The following is a 19,929-nucleotide window of genomic DNA, read 5'->3' on the forward strand; positions in this document are numbered from 1 at the left end:
GATCCCAACCATTGATAACCAGCCTAGGTAACGGCGTCTCGCATTTCCTTACTTCATTTTGTCTATAAATAAACACGGTTAATACACAACCTTCTTGCAAGCTTTCGTTTACATCATCGGGACGCTACGCAAAAAAAGAAAAAAAAAACAGCTAGGGGAGGTTGGGCGCTGTAACGACGATACATTTAATTTTACTATTTTTTCTTTTTCCTGAAATAGTTCGTCAGTTCCACACGTTTTGCATTGCTCGTGCTGTGTGTCACTTTACCTGTGTTGGATATTGGCTCCTCCAAGACTTTTCTTCTTCACATCTTTCATCGCAACCAAAGCTATCCTGATAATGTCTATTTAGTATTGCCATGTTGAATGTCTGATGTTCCAGGATGCAGTTGAGATTGTCCGCAAGGAACCGATCCTCGAGTTCTTTCATTTCCAGACAGCACACATTCATTAGCGGATTGTCCATTCCTGCAGCTCCCGCACGAGCACCACTCACCCACCGCCTGATTCACTCGTTCGTTAAAGTTTATTTTGTGCCCGAAAAGACCATCTGGCGCCACAACTTTCACATCCAAGGCAGACTTTCCTTCGGTAGTGTTATTTTGTCGTGTTGGCTCGAAGCGATAAGGTTTAATCCTTCCGGGTTTGACGCTAGATGCACGGCTGCGTTTCATAGTGTAGCGTCGTTTACACACTAGTGACGTAAACATCCGGGTTATTTAGTCACGTGTAACAAACATGCCGGCGTTAGATTCATTTTAACATCGGTTTAAAAGTTATTAAAAGTACATAAAAAAATGATCACGTCACCAAATTAATTATTGAAAAAGTAGCAACTTTTTGCTGCTAAAAATGGATCAATAAGTAAAGTGTCCCTTTAATAACAATACATGTAACTCATTTGTAGCTACAGTATATCTGTATATTGCAGACTTTTTTTTTTTTTTTTTTTTCCTTTTGCCATTTTTGGTGCTGGGGAAATTTCTTTGCAATTCAAACAGCAAAACAAATGTGTCCAAGGGTGATTGTGTTTTTTTTTTTTTAAGATGTTTTTTTTTTGTGTTTGTTTTTTTTTTTTTTGTGAGCAGGATACTCATTGATATTGACTCAAAATGGCAAAAAGTGAAAATACAGTTGACACCTTCATCCAGAATCTGACCAAAGTTATGTTTGACCTTGGCGTTTACACTCGCTCTTCACAACTACTGCTGCACGTTTAAAGAATAAAAAACCTTATTAACCTCGACTGTGTCTTTTGCACAGACTGAGGTAATTACCCAAAATACTGTTTGTGTTTTGATGTTGATGAAGATGTGATAGTGATTATAGTATACCCAGTACAGTATGTGTAGCTGTTGGGCATGGAATATCTAGTATATGGAATGGTCTGCAAGCTATTGGCTAAAGTGAACTCCTATTAGAGCTGTGTGAAGCCAGATGGTGTGTGTGCTACTACCCCTCTCTCTTTTTAAAATTACCCAGTTTTGCATGTGCATAGAATCATGTAATATGTCTGCCCCCTAGTGGTTTTCATCTCTTCATATTTCATCTCTTCTTTTTTTTTCCCTCTTCTCATCTCACCTCATACAGGACAGAATATTCTGAGCCTGCCAAGTCTGTCTCTGCTCCTACATCTCATTATATCACACAGAAGTGAACGTAACTGTGCCAAAGGAGCCAGCAGCCCCCCCACCTGTAATTAGCATCACACAAAGTGACTGCGCAATGAGGGGAAGGAAGGAGGTGTAGATGTGACCAAGTTCTATCAACCGTTGACAGACTCGGATTAGCAAAGCCTGGAAAACTGTAGCCGAGGGATGGTAACTAATTTCCCGCCCCTCACATTTGAGTCATTTTAAAGAAAGTTCTTTATGAATTTGAAATAGGTCTTAGCATGGTGGAGACACAGTGGGCCTTCACAGTGGCTATCACCACTCGGAAGAATATGCAAAAGTAGTGGATAGGTCCATCTCCACTTTTCTGAGGTGCTTTGGGTGTGCCAATTAAGCCATATGAAGTTTATTATAATTCCAAATTCATTTTTTAATTTATGTTGCTCTATCATTTGTTTTAATTGAGCAGTCCTGGCAATTGGTTGCTTGAAAACATGGATAAGTACCATAGCCAATGAGAATAAAAGAACACTAGGGGTGTGAATTGCCTAGTACCTGACGATTCGATTCGTATCACGATTCACAGGTCATGATTCGATTCGATACCGATTAATCCGATACGAATTTATAAGTCGATTGTTGCGATTTTTTTCATTCAAATTTAGAAAATACTAATCAGTAAGCTTGGAGTGTAAGATTTATATGAAAATGTATTATTTATTTATCTGAAATTTCAGTCTTATACAGGTTGTAATCTGTTTCATGTTTGAACAGCATTAAAATAAAATATTAAGGCTTAATGTTCCGTTCATATAACATTCTTCCATGCTCAAGGTGTGAATCCTTAAAAAAATAAAATAAAAAAAATAAAAAATAAAAAAATCGATTCTGCCGATTATTGAATCGATTCGAGAATCGCGCGATGTAGTATCGCGATATATCGCCGAATCGATTTTTTTTTTTAACACCCCTAAAGAACACATAATTCACATTTGACTTCAGCAGCTTGGTGGCTGTTGGTTGCACTTTTTACGTTTAAAGCAGAACATGTTTACGATGTACTGTCATTGGTGGTGGCCCAAGAATTTATTTTTTTTAATTGTTACATTCAAATGTTCTTTGACTTGGAGATGCCGCCACACACCGACGGTGAGGAACTTACTTTGTCCAAATAGCTTCATTTTTTAAAAGATAATGCCATTGTTTACTTCTTTTCTGTTTATTCTTCAACTTTACAACCCAAACCAGAGATAGGAAAGCTTGATACTGATTGGATGCTGTCACGCACATTTCCGGCGTGTCTGATCGAGTAAATATGGTCATCAGCTGGTCACTTTGTCACGATTCTCGATCATATAATAACCCTGCTTAAATTGCCCTTTGGAAGGGAATTGACGGAGTGGGAGATTATGTGGAGGGCTGACATATATGCTCATCAAAAAATAAAAAAAATTTAAAAAAAAATACACACACAGCGAAACCTCTGGCTACTGGACTGGCTCTACCCCTGAGCCATGGCCACCACATATTGCTGGATGAAACAAAACAGAAAACGCAACCAGTGCATTGTAAACGAGGAGATGAAGGAGAAACAATGTAGTGAAGAGCATCACAAAATGAGTGCATACAGCACCAGCTTCTCTTTATGGCTTTGCCAATTGTTATCAATTAAATGGTGATGCCTCTCTCGAGACTACAGAAGGGGAGATAAAATGTGTGGACGTTGCTGAAAAAGGTTCTTTTTCACTTGTTAGACATCTGGTCCACATCTGGTTGTTTTTCTATACAGTATATCCCATGATACCTACAAGCCAAGGAAGTTGCAATCGAGGTAGGTGAAATGCCAAGATTGTGGTGGGATATGGGGACGTAACCAGCAGTGAGAGTAGATTGATACTTTCAGTCTATTCCATTCTGTACACACTATAGTTGGAGCATCATCTAGCCTGTGTGGTCAAAGCATTCTGCATCTCATTTCAATTACTGTAAATTACCAACAGGAGGGGAAGAGATAGAGAGAGAGAGCAAGAGAGAGAGCAGGAAGACACAATGCAAGGACAGTGATGGGGCGTATTTTATGGAGAGATGTGGAAAACAGCTCAAAGTTGTAAAACGTGGCACAGTAGAAAGGCTGCACCTTGCTTCCCCCAGGCACCCCCACTTGTGAAAACTTAATGTATACAGTACACTGCTCATTGTAAAAGTATGAATATTGCCATGGTGTTTTGAACTAATTTTGTTTAAGTGTATCCTGCTAACTTTACCAGATGCAGAATCATATTTGACTCCATCAAGTACTCATTCGTCCAAAAAAAACCTGCAATACATGTCAATTTGAGTAAAGGTACACATCTTGCCAAGGTCATTGTAACATAATAATAATAAAAAGAATTGCAGGCATAATGGGACACCTCAACACTGTTGTGCCCTGAGCACTTTGGGGACATTCAATGCCTTGTTCAGGGTCACCTCACGCCATTGTCATCATTGTATGTATGAACGCTTTTAGTGTGAATACTAACCATACCTGCACATCTGTGGATGACAACCCGAGCTTTTCATGTCTGTTTGTGTTGGCGTGAAAGCCACTGGGGAACCGCAAGTCCCAACTTTGATCCTCCTGACAGCTTTGCATGAATTGCATTCGGTCCAAAGTAAGCCTGGTCAGATTCACTGGCGGGGGATTTCATGTACCATGAGCTCACCTGTCACAAGAAGTTTATGTGATGAAAGCCAGTGTGCACAGCAAGGAATGTTTCATGAGCACTGGTGTCTTTGTTTAAAATGTGCACAAATATTCATTTATAATCCAGAAATAAAAGAAGAGCAAGTTAACATTTTTTTCTTTGATGTACCTTAAACAACATCTGCTTGAGCGCTGTCGGAACAATGGGAGGGATTCTTTTGTTATTTATTTATTTGTCGTGATACATTCAGTTAGAGTAGCTAGAGTAGCTATGAAGACATTTGTTAAAATATTAATCAGACGTTGAAATGATTAAGATTTTAAAGTTCCACATAGCCTACTACAGTATAAAACAAACAAATCAAGTCCATTAATGCTGTTGCAACATGTCTGGAAATAAACATCATATAACATTTCACAAAGTGTCTCACAAAGTTTCAACAAACACTTTGACCAGTATCACAAAAGAATAAGGTAAATGATGAGGCTCACATGAGCCATCATTTTCAAAATTCACATGTAATGTTCAGCTTTGAAATCCAACCATTCAGGAATCGAGATATCAGATTAGACGTTCGATTTTGTCCTCTTTCTTCTATGAATTTATGGCATTCTGGATGCTCTTTAGCACCTCCAGCTTCAGAGAGAAGAGAAATATAGTGGTGCCTTGAGATGTGAGTTTAATTAGTTCCTTGACCACGCTCATAACCCAAAACACTTCTATCTTAAATCATCTTTCCCTATTGAAATGAATGGAATGTCATTAACTCATTTACTGCCAAAAACGTATAAAAATATGGTCTGTTTTAAATATCACCAGTGTCCCAAAGACCTTTTTCTTTCTTTTCTTTTTTTTATGCTAGAGCATACAGAAGGCTTTGATGCAGCCTCTGAACTGAAAAGAATGGTTGAAGTAATGGTAGTTATTACAAAAGCGGCCAGCAGGTGGCAGCAGAGTATACGCGATCAATCAAGGCCATGTTGCAACAAGCTGTGTTCCCCACAGTTTTAAACAGATTTGTGAATAATGATGAAACTTAACTATATTCTAATGCTAATTGCTACAAAACGGAAACAGATAGAAATATACCTTTTTTTCCAGATGGAAGAAGAGACTCTAGTCTTTCTTTTGGTAGGTTCCAAGTTTTTGTAGCAATAGAACACAATATTCTCTGGGCCTTGCAAAATCAGTCAAAATACAGTAAAACAGCCGAGAGCGAAGGAGATTGCTTCAGTGAAAATGGCTGAGAGTGAATGAATTAATCTTTTCCATCTTACTAGTGTAATTCCCAATTTGTAATGTGTTTTGAATGAGAAAAATAGCATTCTGTAATATACATACATTATACATAATTACATACAGTAATGACATCATGAATATTAATCACACTTTTTGTCACACTTTCTCTTTCAACACTACCTGGGGGCTGTACAAGACAGACATACAGATATAGTGTACTGCAGCATCAGCTCCTCTCCTCCCTCAGCTTCTCAGTACAGCGGTGGTAATAGTCATTCTTCGTAGAGGATAAAGAATATATGCTAATGTGTATTGTTATATTATGTCTCTACAAGTGTTGATGCAGGTTTGTGTTCTGATATTCATTGCTTAAAGGGTACCAATTCTGCCACATTGCTTTTTTGAAGCATATTTGATAATTGCTATATCTGCCAAAGAGCCATTTGTTGTGAAGTTAGTTAAGCCACATGCCACCATACAGCACTCGTATGTCAAGTTTCTCAAGTCATAGTGAACAAATTTCAAGAACGTTTTCTCACTTGACTCCTGTCTCAAGGCACCAACCACTGTAATTGTGTATAGTGTGCGAAAGCTGTAAAAGTAGTAGACACACATCCTTGTCCTTTTAAAATCAGTGATGTTAAAAATCAGTATGCGTGTCTGTATTGCGCTTAATGTAGCACTGCGTCATGCATGCAACGCTTTTTGACACACAGCACCTCTATTCTCTGCCAAAAAAAAATGGAGGCTGCCTCAGTCACATTCTTTTTTTTTTCTTTTCCTTTTTTCACCGCCTGTGTGATTTGCAACCGCCTTTCAAGCCTCTGCAACTAATGTGCCGATCAAACCCCCATTGTTAATGTTGCAGCACTGTGAGTGCCCTTTGTGTGTGTTTGCGTGCACTCCCACAAGTCTGCAGTGACATCTGATAGACAGACTCGGTTGAGGTGCTTTTTGAAAACAGGTAATTATGGAAATGCTTCTCTGCTAAGAGTCCAATCTGCAATTAATTGGTTGCATGAATACTGGCCAATTTTAAATCACAAGGGAGGGGGAGACGGGTCTTATTTTATTGCCTGCTGCCTCGTTCAGGAAGCGGGCGGGTGGAGCATCTGAATTACATTAGATTTAATTAAGGCATTCCTCCATGACTACACACCAGTACATGAATAGGTGGTATCCCTCACTACTCGTTGGGAATTCAACAGTGAATGTTTGTGTGCACACATACTTGCACATACATTTCAAAAGCCTTCAAGGTCAGGTAGACAGAGAAAACATGCAACAAAGAGACTGGAAGACCCACACATGATACACAACAGTTTCCCATATTAACTGTATAGTAAATGTAGCTTTGCTTATATTCTCTGAGGTTTCTGACATGTCAGGGGTGCAAAACATGACACCCCTCAAGTGCTAGTAATCCCCAAAAACTTCAGAATATTACAAAGGGTTTCCTTCTTTCCAGCTTTAAGCCTCCCAGATGGAAGCAGGGTACTGCTATAGCAACCTGAAGGTATCTTGTTCTGGTCATTTCCTGTCAAGCTCTTTAAGCCACATCAACAAACTGTTTGCATGGTTGCTAGGCAACACGGACCACACAAAGTCACACTTGAAGCTGCAACAAAGTGTATTCAGGCAGTGTAACATTACTTTCCAGTGCAGCCCAGAAATAAGTATTTGATTGTGTTTTGAACTTTTTATGAGGGACCCAGTTTGCTGTTTATAGCCTGAGCCCGAGGCACTTTTGTAATTTGAAATAAAATAGCAAACGGTAATATAAAATACTCCCTTCTCATTAGCATTGTTTGCCTGCAGTGTCTTGATAGGACGTAGTCCCTCTCTACCTTCCTTTTACAATTGCATTACAGTCGTAGTGAAATTTGATTTGCGCATGCTTTAGCCTAATTCAAATTCTCACACTATCTTTCAGAACTATTGCCTTATTGCGTCTGTAGAATAATAAGAATGCAGTGCTTACTGGCGTTCCAGTAGTCCCTTCTTTTATTTCATTCAGCAGCACAGTTCTTTATTTCAGTGTGAAACTTCAGTAGTTTATGGAAACCCTGTTCTGGCAATTAAACTGTAACCTCGTACCTTGATCCACTGTTCCCCTCTCTTATCTGCAACGCCAAAAACATTGATCGGGTTTTACTTGAGGTTGCTCAACCCACTTCGCCTTTCTTTTTTCTTCCTCTATAATAATGAATGAGGGTTTGAAATTTGAACCTGGGTTATCCAAGTAGTGCAGCCTTGGAGGTTTTTTAACTCCTTTTCGACGTGTTGTAAAATGCTGGCGCCATTACATTGAGTCCATTGTCAAATAAAGACAGTTTAGTGATTTGGCTCTACAGCTCCCAAGTGCCTCTTCCTTGCATCCTTTTCCATGTTCAACCCCTACATAAGTTCTCCTCATTCTTACTTCATTCTCTTTAGTGGTAAGGGACTCCTTTCCACATCATGACTATCACCCCCGCCTACATCCATATGACTTCATCTGTCCTCACTTGATGCTTTCTTTGTCTTTCCCTTGCAGAAGCTCCCGGCCAGGACTTTGTGACGTTGGACTACCGTCTGCGGTACTACCCCAGCATCACATACGCTGTCATTGGGAGTGCCATCATCTTCGTGTTGGTTGTGGCGTTGCTGGCCTTGGTTCTTCATCACCAGAGGAAGAGGAACGTTTTGCTTCCCACTGGTGTAAGAGGAGCCTCTCACCACCACCAACCGTTGCTCCTGTCCCGCTTGGTCATCTTGGATCGCGGCCACATGCGTGCTGGCGATCCGGGTCTCTCTCCCGGTTCCCCATCGGCAGCTGAGCAGTATAGCTCATCTTCTCAGATGCTGCAAATCCTGTCTGATACTCTTTGTCCTACTGCACAGCCAGTGGAGACACCTCCATCATACTCTCAGGCCGTCATGGATGTCAGGTAAAAAACGTTTTTTTGTTTTGTTTTCTTTCAACATGCTGCTCAAATGCATCAGGTAGGCCCCAAAGGTCACAGGAGTAGTTCATGGGCCTGTTCTAGTGATGGGACAACTGTGATTTTATAGGAATAAAATGTTTCCTAACAATTGTGAGAAATTAATAACATTCTTAATTGCTGATTATAATAAGTACAATCTGAATGATTTTTTTAGCCTGATGCTGAATCCAATATTATCAGAAACAAATACAATTAATTACGAGCACCAGTAATTAAAAAAAAAAGTCCAGTGAATAAAATAACTTCTTTTTTGCGCCCTTAACACTTAGGACAATAAAGATATGAAGTACTGGCCGAACATCTGACTGCTTGATAATACTTTGTCCTTGGTTAACTTTACAACAGAGAGCAAAATGGGGGTAGGAGGGGATTGGTCGATTTTTTTCCAGCTATTTTGGGAGAAATTTCTTTGTCTTACGTTGTAGTATGTTGTAGTACTGTATATCCAAAATAACTTTTTTTTTTCTGATTTTTGGGTTTATTTAAAAAAAGATAACTAACCCTAATAATAACTTTAGAATCGTGTACCACCCTGGTAGCTCTTTGCATCAATCAGGTCCCAAGAAGTAGTTTTCACTTTCAAAAAGGTTGGTGATAGACACGTTTCCATTGACAAAAATTGATACTACAAGGCACTACTTTTTAGTAACTGGTCAGCTGGGTTTCAAACATGCCAAGTCAAGGTCATTGCCACATCTTTGGACCATTTGAACATAAATAAAAGATGACAAATAATCAACAAGCAGTGCTTGCTTGGCATATGTGAACCTACTATTTGCAAAATCACCAATTTTCTGCAATGTCACAAAAAAAACATTTGGTTTTATTCTGTGGAAAATATATTTAGCATTTACTAATTCTCTTAAAATAATGTGCAAAAAATCATATATTACAGTAGTACTCTACATACAGCATGTGCTTTTCTTTGTTACCAGGTAATTTACATGGTTTTGTGTTGGACTTAGTGCAGTATCTCTGCATATTTGTGTTGCTCTTTCTTTAATGCCTGAATATGCAGCCCAAATGCCATGGTAATTCTGAGGCTGCGAGCAAACAGTCCAAGTGTTTAAAAGAGGTTTTGATGCTCCAGGAGAAGGTAAACCTCCTGGGTATGAATAAGGAAAATGTTGCACTTCAGTAGCCTACCATATGACTTGAATGGGAGGACCGTATGGATTTCTATAAGATTATGCACTGCCATCAACACTACACGTTATAAAGGCTTCTTCGTCTTCATGAAAAAAAAACAACAGCAGGTGCCCATCACCTTTTTCCTCAAGCCCATTGGGACATTCTCGTAACAATATACAGTTCCTCCCGAAGGACTCGTATCTCACTTGTGAGTAGGGGTGTTAAAAAAAAAAAAAAAAATCGATTCGGCGATATATCGCGATACTACATCGCGCGATTCTCGAATCGATTCAATAATCGGCAGAATCGATTTTTTTATTTTTTTATTTATTTTTTATTTTTTTTTATTTTTTTTTTAGGATTCACACCTTGAGCATGGAAGAATGTTATATGAACGGAACATTAAGCCTTAATATTTTATTTTAATGCTGTTCAAACATGAAACAGATTACAACCTCTATAAGACTGAAATTTCAGATAAATAAATAATACATTTTCATATAAATCTTACATTCTACAAGCTTACTGATTAGTATTTTCTAAATTTGAATGAAAAAAATCGCAACAATCGACTTATAAATTCGTATCGGATTAATCGGATTAACCTGCGGCGTGCCGCAAGCCTTCCGCAAGGATAGACCTATTTTCTATTTTTGCCGGACGCCGCAGCGGTAGGCCTCCGGCAAATGGCAAGCTAGCACAAAATACATCGAGCGGGACAGGAAGACCGAGGCAGTTTCAAAATAAATTTCCGGTTACCTTTCAGAATAAAACACTCGCCAGCTCCTATTTCTCAAGTTTTTCAGCAAAACGTGACGTGGGCGTCGCCGGGCCATGTGCTCATTCACGGTTTAGACACCAGCGAACATGGACGAGGAGAGGTTTATATTGGAGGTGGAAAACCACAAAATAATATATGACACGGCACATCCTTTTTATAAGGACTGTAATGTATTGTGAGTTTGATGTTCGCGATTGCTTGTTGTGCCCGTCTCGCTTGCCGTACTGAGCGGCAGCCGGACGGGGAAGACAGAAATAAAGAGTGGACCCGCACTGACCCGACTCTCGTTATTAATATACTTTACAAGGACAACCAAAAAAAGGATGCTGCATGGAATCTCATATCTTTCTGCTTCTCTGTTGAGCAGACTTTCTGTATGTTTGTCGTTGTGAAATGCCACATGATCGCGCGCGCGCGGTCCCGCGAGACACGTTGGGAAGTGGGCGGCGACGGACCGCAGCTGTGCGGAGCCGGTGTGGATTGACAAAAAAATTTACCCGTCCGGAGCACGCAGTCAAGACGCACCGCACCGCAACCGCACCGCAACCGCATCCAGTGAAAACCCGGGGTTATGCTCTCAAACAGTTTTTCTTGTTGCAGAGAAATTTTGAACATATTTAAAATTTGATGGCGACAGGAAAAACTGTTTGAGAGACACAGGCTTCACAAAGACGTGGGGGAGATTTCATTCGTTGCTGTGCAGTCGTAGTTTTGCCTCTAGCCGTACATAGCAGACATTTTCACCTCTAGTAAACAATATTTTTACTTCTAGTATTTCTCATTAATAAAAATGCATGTCCAATGAAGACATTATTCTGGTAAATTTCTGAATTCACAAAGACACTTTGTGACTCGTGCTTTACGCTCATCACGTGTTTTTGTTTTCCTCCAGTCGGCCTCCCTGGTTTGATCTGCCGCCTCCTCCTTACCTCCCAGATGGGGAAGAAGCTTCCGAGGGCCTGCCCCGTTACGAGAGCCCTTCTGCTTCACCCACCCTCAGAACTATGTCCTCAAACAATCAGTCCGCTTCCAATTCTAGACAAATGGCGGATCAGCTTTAGCTACGCTGTTAGCTACTCCAGGACTACACAAAGCCGCACATTCCACAGCACTGCCCTGCTGAGAACACATACAGAAAGAAGACTGAACGAATCCAGTGAGAATTCACTTCATCCTGAAACATAGTTTTGTATCTTGGCTCCCCCTGGTGGACATTTTCCTTTCAGAATAAGTCGTTAGTTCATTTCACTTGTATTGATTCCACATTAATGGCTATTTTCTTAACCAGTGACCACAGCCTTAGAGAAGTATCTTAATTATGTTAGTAAGAGACAGTGTTAAGAATCTCAATAAAGCTTTTATTTTCACTGTGTTATAACAGTAAAAAAGCAGTCCAACAAGGCAACTCAATTTGAGGTTCTTGTACATCAAAACTTGTTGAATCTATCAGGATATTTCCAGGTTGTGTTCACGTGTATTGTTTTACTTCACAATGGAGGCGTGTGCAAAGCCGTTTGAGGATTTATTCAATATCCTAGTTGTCCAGCTTAAGGTTCATATCGTGGCAAGCTCCTTTCTGTGTGCAAATATTACATATACTGTATGTGCAAATGGCTTTATGGAAAGCTGTTTAAGCTAACTAACCAGTAGGGAAACACAAAATGTTTGTTTCAGTCAAAGTCGCCTCTGCATTATTTTTCCTGGAAGGGAGGGTGTTGTGTGTATGTGAGTCCAATAGAAGTATGTAAAAGTCAGATATTTTACACTTATTCAGTAAATTTTCAGACCTCTGTTTTGTTGCCCCCACATTTTTTTTGTTTTTTTTTTATTGTTGTACAAAAAAAAATGTATTACAGGCCAACTTAGTGGCAGTTAATGTAAGAGTGCTTCAAATTACTCTAGACATGTAAACAGAGGTCTTTAAAAGCAATGCTTGATATTGGATATTTTTCAGCGTCTGGTCTCACAATATTTGCTAATAGCGTGTTTGTTTGTTTGTTTTTTTTGGGGGGGGCACTTAAATTTCATGAAAATGTTCACCAAAACTACCCTCCATTTAGCGCTAGAGCATTCCTCAACCACTTATGGTCATTTTCAGTCTGAAGACCAATCATGTTATGTTAGAGAGACAAACAGCAATTATGTTCAAGTTTGTCACATACTATAACAGCAATAAGTTGTAATTTTACTACAGCTAAAAAAAAAAAAAATAAAATAAAAGTGGTACCCTGGCTTGTAAAAAAAAAAAAAGGAGGAGAATGGGAAAGACGATTCTGTACCCTATCATATGTTTGGGCGATACATATTGGTGTGCCAGCGTCGATACATCAAATGTTATTATTGCTTGCATAGTATTACTGATTACAATTGTGTACAAGTTACTTCCTTATGAATGAAGTGTTTGTTTCTATATTTAATGCTAAACCCTGATTCAAGACAGTGTTCCCTCGTTTTCCGCTGGGGTTGGGTTCCAAATAATACCCGCAATAAATTATGAAGTCTGAAAAGTAGTTTGCTTTATGTTTTACATTTGTTATGAATGTTTTAAGGCTCTAAAACCCCTCACCACACAATTTATACACTTTTCTCATTGAGGCATTTACATTTTCTCACATTTCTCTCGTTTAAACATTCTCAATGTTCAAACCATAATTTGTTTTTAATAAAATACATACATTACTATAAAAAAAAAATCATGCCAAATTGCACTCAAATAAATCCATTAAATAGCAAGACTGCAAAAAGTGAACCTCGTTATAGCGAGGGAACACTATACCTTGAAATATGGAAATTAATTGTATTTTGAATCTTTAATAGACACTCACTGCTGATGAACTCTAACGAAAACAATAATGCAATGTTTTCTGATATTACTCATGAGGGGAGTGTCCATCTTCAATGTGAAATATTACAATTTTTGTTGTTGATTGTTTTCATGTGGGTCAGTTTGTCAGCAAATTTACACGTCTCAACTGAAGGGGGAGCTCTGGTACCGTCAAAACAGTACAGTATTCATTTATGTTGCTGCAAATGTGTGCATTTTTAATATTTGTCATTTCTGGTTCTGTGTTTCAATGACATGAAGGATTTGTTCTTATAGTATTTGTCACGTATCATTTTTGCTTCAACTCTGTAAATAAAATTGTGCAGTATTTACGTTGTAATACAAAACAAATTTATATAACTAACAAGGTATGAATTTGAAGCTTTTTTCATATCAATTGGAACACAATGCTGTATGCTTTTCAATGTAACAATTTGAAAGTTGGCACTCTGCTGCAACTGGAAGCTTTTCTCAGGACACTTTGTCTCTCTCTCTCTCTCTCTCTCTCTCTCTCTCTCTCTCTCTCGTTTTTTTTTCTTACATGTACTGTATATATATTTTTTGTCATGTACTCGTGTCATAGTTCAAGTAGTTCAAATGTCTTATTTTATAAAACCTGTAGATTAAAATAATGTACAATTTTGATTTTTGGATTACAAATACATTTTGCAATATATACGTTTCAATGGTTTTTATTATTTTTTTAATGCAAGCAATTTAAAGTAGACGGTTGTTACTGTAGTTGTACGTTCATCCACAAGATGTCACCCTCGTTCGTGGAATGAAAGCTTTGAACGGCTTCATTCTTTTTCATAACTCGGGAGCTTTCTAAAATATTTATATTATCCATTCATTCATTTTCTGAACCGTTTATCCTCACTAGGTTTTACAGTTTGTTTTTTGAAAGACTAACTACGGTGGTTGCTCATCTGAATTAATTAAAGATCAATATATTCCCCCTCTTTGATTCATGGCAGTTATCTCGTCATCTTATATGAAACCCCCAACTCTGTGAGAACATGACTTGCCTATTATTCCACCCCCCCACATTACATTTGTGTTTGACTCGGATCACTTGTGATACCGTCAGCACAAACTGTCTGATCATTGTACCAGTATAGCACTTTATCATTTGCTATCACCCTACAGTCCCACCCTCATTTAATCCATCTCACAATTGATTTCACCACCTTCACATCTCGCTTCAGTTTTCTTTAGCCAGTCTTCAACTCCACTGCAAGAGGCCTCTATTTGCTCAGCCCCAGCTCTTAACTACACATACTTTAATTAAAAGCCTGCGGGCCACTTGGCCACATCCCTCTTGTGCTTTCTGTCACTCTGCCTGGCATTCTGAGAATGCTTTCAAATGGCATCAGCGAATCAGGATACCTTCAATTACGTCTCTGCAGTGTTAGTTTGGCTGTGGTGAAATAGTGGCTATACGTTGCAATGAGACTCCAAGTCAAATTGATCGTCTTTCAACAAATTTCACTTCCTTAGGTGTCCCTTTTTGCATGTCATAGGCAACTCCTGCATGGTTGATATCAACTGAATGGTACCTGTTCAGATGTACACAGTCCCATGCTGGCTCGCGACATTTTCCCATTGGCAAAACCAAATACACTCCTGCATGGTACTGTTTCCAGTACTTGGAGTTTGATAGTGTACTTTGATGATGCCATAATGCTGGTCATTCATTGATCGAGCAGATTTGTCGTGTCATAATATTGAAGGATAAACAAGTATAATTGACACATTTTGACACTGTGCATTTGGTACCTGGCCTTTCGGTGGGGACTTTTTCGGCATAATCCACCATCAATGCCACCATGATCATATGGCAATTACTGTACAAATCTCTTCGGATCCTTCATCATCATGTACACAATAAGTAATTAACCATGTTACGATGCAACAGGAAGGGCAAGAAGAAAAGGCAGAGAAGGTCCCCAACTGATCTCCAGTAGCAGTTCTTCTCACATCTCACAGAACAAAGAGAATATATGACTGTAAGTTTTGTTTTCTGCTCTGTTTGTATGCGTTGCTGCTTTGTGTTTATTTAAGTAGCAATTGTAAAGCCTAATGTCAATTTCTGTTAGATCTTCATTAGGCGCAGTTAAAATGTTTGGTGGGCTGTTTGGTGTTTGAATATAAAATGATTCTCTTTTTTTTTTCCTAACATTTTTTTCTATGCATTTTGCAATAAATGTACTATACATGCATTCAGTACACATAAGACATACAATTACTGATAATAGCACTTACATCAAACATAAACTGAACGAAACTAAACAACCAAGGAGCTAAAATAACTGATGAACTCAAAAATAAAAGCACACCAACTCTCTCCCAAGAGAAAGAAGACCAATCAACAGTCTAAAGAATGTCTATTGTCATGTTGTTATGTTGTGCCTGTCTTCACATGGTATAGTGTACTGTTTTGTCATCTTTCAATGTACATGTTCTTCTCTCTGAAGGAAGTTTGTCAGTTATACCTTCAAACCACATCTTGGCCCGGTAAGCACTGGCCTCGTGTGGCAACTTCCCTTTCTTATGAATCACTGTAATTATTGATTCATGATAAATAAGGCAATAGCTATCCAGTATCCACTATATGTTTTAACTAATCTCCTGAAAGTTAATGAAGACCTGGCGTGTTATTTATCTTCAACAAGGCAATAGCAGTCTGAATCTCTGCGCATGTTAGGTCTGAACTTAAAGGGGTCGCGTTGTTCTGCACACAATTTAGGAAGGTTGCACCTGTCTAAGCTTTAGAATCTTGTCAATAAAAAAAAAAAAAAAAAAAAAGAATCTTGTCAATAGAGTATTTATTTTGTCCTTTTAAAGAAACTTTTTTTTTTAAATCAACCCACATATGACGTTTGATTTGTGTCATATTTGATACATACTGTCACAATGCTTTGAATTCACACATTTATAGTTGTCAAAAAATGTATAATAATTAATATTTAAACAGACATATCAAACATTAGTATTTCCAAAAACCAGAAAATTTCCCATGATTAATAAGTAGAGAAAAAGCCTGGAAAATCCAACAGCTGGGCGATACTGCCCTCTAATGGATTATCCGTGCAATGCATGTGTCAGATCATATACGTCAGGGTTTTAATGAGGTTGGAAAAATATACTCATGAAATAGAGGGCTCAAAATGTTTTGCATTTATTATGATACGTTTGGCATTACAGGATTCATTTCCAATGCAGCTCTTCTTGGATTGCAAATGTGTGCCTAATGAAGTACACATGTGATTGTATGTTTGTGTGTACCACACATGCGACACTACTGCATTCAACAGATTACCTTGCTGAGCTGCAACAAAAAATGTTTTCTAGGAAGGATTTCTTTTAATGAAGAAAACATACGGCAGCTCTTGTGTCACACATCAGATCGTGCAGGTGTACCTAATGATTTGTCCCATGAGTACTGATACAAGTGTTTCTTTTCAGTATTCGCTTCCAGTCGTGCAGTTATCGCAAGGCCACCTTCTCTCCCAAATGGCGCACACGTTCACTCACTTTGGCTGTTGAGCCATAGCTGCGGTGCGCTGGAGATAAGACCGGCTGTTTTCACATGTAAATAGTGTGAGTGTGGAGGGGAAGGAGGGCGCATTGTTCGTAGGCACAAGCTCCGAGGGGCCGTGAGGAGCTCTGCCGAGGGTTTGGCCAGTGTGGCCCTTATCAGATGAAGAGCAGGCCTCCGAGGGAAGGAGGGGTCGTTGAGGGGCGAGCGCTGGGTAGGGCTGAGAGGGCCAAAAAAGAGAATAGAACAGCTGGCGGAGTCACGCGTGCAGCCCCAAAAAACATACAGAGCCCAGACACGTTGAGCACGGTGGGAATCTCCTCTGCTAAGAGATCCACAAACACACAGCTTCTTGTGTTTTAATCAGCCGCCAACCAGCAGGTCTGAACACATAATCACACAAAAAGGGGAAGCATTGGGAACCATCACAAAACACAATCGGTTCAAACTATCGCAAAGATTCAAACGTGTGCGTTTCTATAAAGGTTTCTTCACATCAAGGCTCACAAAAGGAAAAAGAGGAGTGGATGTCACTTAAATGTTGATAGGCCTATATTAAAAGTTGGAAATTTTCATTGTAAATTAAATGATTTTTATTTATTTATTTATTTATTTATGCATTCATGTATGTTCTGAAACGTGAACTAAACTAAAACTAAACTAACAAAAATTGTCAATACACCTGCAACATTGGCACCAAACCAGGGTAAAGTTTTATTTCAGAAGTTTATCGAGTCCATCTATGATTTCAGCAGGCTGATAACTTCGCATTACTGTTCAACTATTAATCTGTTCATTGACATGTTTCTGGATCTTGTCATTTATCCAGGTCATTGAATCACAATTGATTACAACTGGACTGCTGTGTTTGTTTTAAAAGATATTTCATCTCCAATAATGCTCGATTAGGACACACCAGCCTGTTTACATCCAAACAATTTTTTGTTTGTTTGGAGCAAGTGGTAAAAATCTACACAGCGCTGAACACATTTATTCAACCATCAAGTTTTATGCCACAGCCATTCTAATGAAATTACCTATTAATATCCATCCATCCATCCATCCATCCATCCATCCATCCATCCATCCATCCATCCATCCATTTTCTGAACCACTTGCCCCTCACAAGGGTCGCGGGGGCTGCTGGAGCCTATCCCAGCCGGCTATGGGCAGTAGGCGGGGTACACCCTGAACTGGTTGCCAGCCAATCGCAGGGCACACAGAGACGAACAATCATCCATGCTCACAATCACACCTAGGGACAATTCGGAACACCCAATTAACCTGCCATGCATGACTTTGGAATGTGGGAGGAGAGCGGAGTACCCGGAGAAGACCCAAATGCAAATACAAACCCAACCAAACATTATATACCAACTTCCTTACTTCCAAACTCCTTCCACAAACTCGATGATGGAGGTTCCAGTATTATTATCAAATAAAATATTACTACAGTACAACTATTCACAACATCCAGAAGTATCTTGGATCCATCCCTTTATGTGGACATATAATTGAAGGACTTGTTGATCCAGAAGTATCCTGACACCTATTGTTTACAAACATTACTAAATAGCCCATGACGGGGGGTCACCTATCCAGCATATTTTGGGTGTTTTCCTCCTCCAATGCACCTGATTCAAATGATCGTGAGATAGTTATCAGGGAGCCTCTGCATATATGCAACCATTTTGTCATGAAGATTATTAATCTGATTATTTCTTCATTAAATCAGTCATTAAGGCAGCATAAAGATATGCATGAATGTCTATATGCATAAAGTCTGGCATTAGCAGCTGAAACAGTAACACTTTCCTGCTTAAAGAATAGTCTGGGGAGTGTTGGCGCTTGTCCCTTGCATTCAGACCAGTGTTAAACACACAAACTAGCATGCTAATGGGTAATCCCTGAGGAGCAGCCACCTTTGTCAAAGCCCTAAGAGGATGTCTCTCTCTGGGTATGAAGTGACAGCAACCAGGCTGCCTGCTACTGGACAGCCAGCATGTTGCCAGATAGTGATCTCGCTCCAGAGGGATGCCAGCAGGTTGCCAGGTCCTGGTTGAGTTCTGATGGGCAGAAGATTGACGTTTGTCTTGATTTTCTTTTGGTTTTTTGTCTGTGCAACACCGGGAGGTTTGATATCTTGCTCTGTCAGAGAAAAGGGAAAGTGTGTCGTATGGGGCGCTTTGTCATGCAGTAGGTGGTCTCCATGTGCCCACAAAGGCCTTCAGTTAATCTGACAGAATACAGTATAGTGCAGAGAGGTGTGATGCTGTTAAGTTTGTTGCTTTATCTGACCTCCAATACATTTACAAAAAGCTCTGTTTACAAATACTCTAATAGTAACAAAAGAGCAACTGCTTGTGCTAAAAAAAAAAGAAAAGAGAAAAAAAAAAGATCTGTTCCTATTTATTTTTGTAATTGGATGTCTGGAGACAAAACAAATGTGAATTGAAGTGGTGTCAGGAGGCTGAAAGGGGTTGAGAGGTGTTCCTGCCGAGACGGCCACTTGTTGATGTATTTCTATGGATTAAGGACATTCCAGGTCGCAAGGTGGACTCCAGGAGAGGGAAGCAAGTTGATTAGACGGCTGTCACTGAGTAGCAGGGAGAACATTCCACAGTGCAAGGTGCATTCAGGGGCGCAGAAAATGAAGCTAATCTCATGGGAATACTTGAATCCTATGCCGAGATAAGGTCAATAAAATGAGGAGCTTCATAAATGATGACAATACAACACTTCCTGTGTGTTTTTAGCTGAAGGACTGCTTCATGATGATTATTTTTAATGCATCCAGCCCTGGTTTTATACTGTCTGTGATGAAATATTGTGGCCTCATCCCCATGCTGTACACTCATCTGTCTTTTTTACCCCCAGAGAACAGAGCTCCACATTCAGCAGCACACATTTTATTGTAGCAAAGAACACGGATCTGCTTGTTGGTGGATTTTTGGAAAGTTATCAAAACTTAGATACCCCTTGTGATCTTCAGCTCTTTTATCATGTCCTCTCATTTCTGAAACAAAACACACAGAGCATAAAGCCGTACCCCCTCCTTGGGTCCCAGTCCGCCCACTACCCAAGGCCACCCCACGCCTCGCACGTTCCTCTCAGACAGGCAGCACG

The 19,929-nt window shown here is 39.4% G+C and overlaps 1 protein-coding gene across 2 annotated transcripts in view; it reads left to right on the top strand.

Annotated features, from left to right (window-relative positions):
• ldlrad3 (low density lipoprotein receptor class A domain containing 3) overlaps nt 1–14,326 on the top strand; it is a 75,562-nt gene extending 61,236 nt beyond the window's left edge. For both annotated transcript variants that reach the window (XM_077515967.1, XM_077515968.1), the window contains exons 5-6: nt 8,076–8,469; nt 11,331–14,326. In XM_077515967.1, the coding sequence (XP_077372093.1) occupies nt 8,076–8,469; nt 11,331–11,499 (563 nt within the window). In that variant the 3' untranslated portion in view covers nt 11,500–14,326. The remainder of the gene's footprint in view (nt 1–8,075; nt 8,470–11,330) is intronic.
• The last annotated feature ends 5,603 nt before the right edge of the window (nt 14,327–19,929 follow it).

The sequence above is a fragment of the Festucalex cinctus genome, chromosome 3, assembly GCF_051991245.1.
Source record: "Festucalex cinctus isolate MCC-2025b chromosome 3, RoL_Fcin_1.0, whole genome shotgun sequence".
NCBI lineage: Eukaryota > Metazoa > Chordata > Actinopteri > Syngnathiformes > Syngnathidae > Festucalex > Festucalex cinctus.